The 2,500-nt window shown below is 39.5% G+C and overlaps 1 protein-coding gene across 2 annotated transcripts in view; it reads left to right on the top strand.

Moving 5' to 3' along the window:
- The window catches only part of LOC138045065 (ubiquitin-protein ligase E3B-like), a 26,854-nt gene that overhangs the window by 13,640 nt on the left and 10,714 nt on the right, over nt 1-2,500 (top strand). For both annotated transcript variants that reach the window (XM_068891427.1, XM_068891428.1), the window contains 3 exons: nt 924-1,079; nt 1,311-1,485; nt 2,374-2,495. In XM_068891427.1, the coding sequence (XP_068747528.1) occupies nt 924-1,079; nt 1,311-1,485; nt 2,374-2,495 (453 nt within the window). The remainder of the gene's footprint in view (nt 1-923; nt 1,080-1,310; nt 1,486-2,373; nt 2,496-2,500) is intronic.

Here is a 2,500-nt window from a genome sequence, read left to right as displayed (position 1 = left end):
GTCGTTTTTAGAAGACTCCGACTTGTAATTACAGATCTAGCGCTACACCTGTAAAATTTGGTGCGTGTACCAAATTCACATGCACAACCAACACTCTAACCAACTGAGCTATCATGCCACTGGCGTTGGGATTTGGTCATTTGTGGGTTCTAAGAGCTTTACTTGATTTCATATCCGCAGTTCAGTATATGATTCATTTCATGTATCATTTTGTTCATTCTTATAAACCTGTACTTTCTACAATATAGGGAAGATATCGTTGACGTCACCCATTGTCATTAATGTGCCAACCAGAGCCTCATTGGCTGTCGAAACAAAAGGATATTTTGTTTCTGTGGTTGGCACATTTGGATAACAAAAGCAATATTTGTAAACAGATATCTTCCCTATAGTGATCATTTATATTTTTTAACAAGTAAACTTCATTTCCATCGTTTCAGTTACTGATTCTATTCTCGCAGCTCTTCAATTTCTTTTAGAAACTTCTAATTGAATATATTTACTTTAGCCAAAGGCTAAGAGTTTTTATAAAGGTTTTTGTTACTGATTTCACGTTTTTATTTTGCTTGCCATATTTAATTATTGTAATTTTTAACAATTTTACGAAAGGGGTGATAAGAACATCAGAGACACTCATTTTTCGTCCTTATCACATTTTGATGTCGTCTACCAATGAACATATATTTATTGCACGTAGAATCTTTTTTATAAATTCTTTAGCTGTGTCACTGTTCACGTCAGCGGTTTCTTCCTGAAGTCAGCCCCTCCCCCACCCCATGGGAAAAAAAAGCACGTTCATAGTGATTAGAAATCTAAGCTGTTTGTAGTTGTTTTCAAGGACGTTTATTGATATTCACCTGACTGGCACAAGCTATCGTATCTAAGAGGTTTCTTTCTTTCTTTCTTTCTTTCTTTCTTTCTAGGTAACAAAAAGCCCTGGTCTCGTTTATCAAGGGGTCGCTTCAGATCAGCTGCATCAACTCTGTCCAGCTCTCAATCGCAGCTTATCTTGAAGGCTTGTGTCATGTATCAAAGTGTACTGTCTACATTTTCTCAGATCAAGCTTGATATCCTGACAGGTTAGTCCTCTCAAATGCCTTTTAGTACCCCGTACCGCTCAGCCTAGCAATCCAGTGCTGCCAGAATGGAGTTAAGGCCCATTGAGATTTGACACAAAGGGAAATGAAAAAAAAAACACATTGTGTCTGTGGAGTGTATTGCACCTTTCTTCGTATTACTATTCGGCGTCTCATTGAAATGCATGAGATATTAAAAAAAAAACTTTTAACTAATGGCTTCCTCGTTTATAGGTTTAAGCTACCAAGAGGGATTTGTCGTCCACCTTTGGAAGTTTTTCGAGTCGTTTAGTCCAGGTGACAACGCTGAAGCTCGCTTATTGAGTTTGGAAAAAACAGGTCTTTTTAACAATTCTGAACTTCAGGCCGCTCTAATTCTGTTCTGTGACTGCTGCAGTCATCTTATGCCGTAAGTACGGGTTACTATTGAAAAGATTTAAGATCACGTTAGCGACAAACGACACAAGGCCGAAATTTTTTAACGACAGCGATTCAAAACAGGAGGTTTAGGGAGTAGAAAATCGTGCTGCATGTGCAGCACGCATTTTTGTACATCCATTTCCAATCCTCTCCGAAATACCAGCCCTCTTTTTCGGGAAACTGAGCCCGCGCTCCTCCGAAGACCGAGCTCTTGGGAGGGGGAGGGGGCGGAAATCGAATGACCAAATTTAAAGGCCTACCTTCAACCGACTGGCTTTGCGTGCCGTGGAACAATTTTCGTATATGAAAATTCAGCCAAAGCTGAAATTCATCCAATCACATCGCGGTGACAAGCCGTGCGAATTTCCATAACAAAAACAAACGGTCGAAAAACGTATCGGTTGAAGGTGTCTGACGACAATCACTAGTCAATCTTTCATTTGCTACATGCATTGCTATCAAGCTTGTTCTAGGCTACCTCTTCAACATCAACGCAAAAATGCTTTTAACCCAAACCCTTTGGAACGTTTTTGGCGGCGACGCAGTTGTCATTGCTAAAATTCTCTAATAAATATCTCTTAAAGGAACCTGGTGCCTTGCTCCTCTTTACAAAACCAGTCGAGATAAACGAATTTCCCTTGTCTCTTTTATGTATTTGTATGTATTTTTCCTCCCCATTTTCAACGAGACTTCGTTCGTAAGAACAGGCCGTTGATCCGTAAATTTTGAACTGTTACTGAGTACTCTTCGGTCTTTCTCGAAAAATCGGTAGAGGGAGGGAAGATTAAAGAATAGTTGACTCACCAGTCTTAAAGTGGAGTTTAACAGCGGTTTTGTTGTTGAAAAAGTAAAAAAAATTATCTGTGTTATCCTCCAGGATCGTCGACGACTCTGAAATGTATGATCAGCAAAAGCCATTTCATTTGGATGAGCTGGTCAAAATATCCGCTTTCTTAAACCACCTCGTCTTCAAAATGCTTTGGAATGAGATGGAAGACGGTAAG

Source organism: Montipora capricornis, chromosome 4 (assembly GCF_036669925.1).
Source record: "Montipora capricornis isolate CH-2021 chromosome 4, ASM3666992v2, whole genome shotgun sequence".
NCBI classification, from domain to species: Eukaryota; Metazoa; Cnidaria; class Anthozoa; order Scleractinia; family Acroporidae; genus Montipora; species Montipora capricornis.
The sequence above is the reverse complement of the archived record's forward strand: the minus strand, read 5'-3'. Positions and strand labels throughout refer to the sequence as shown.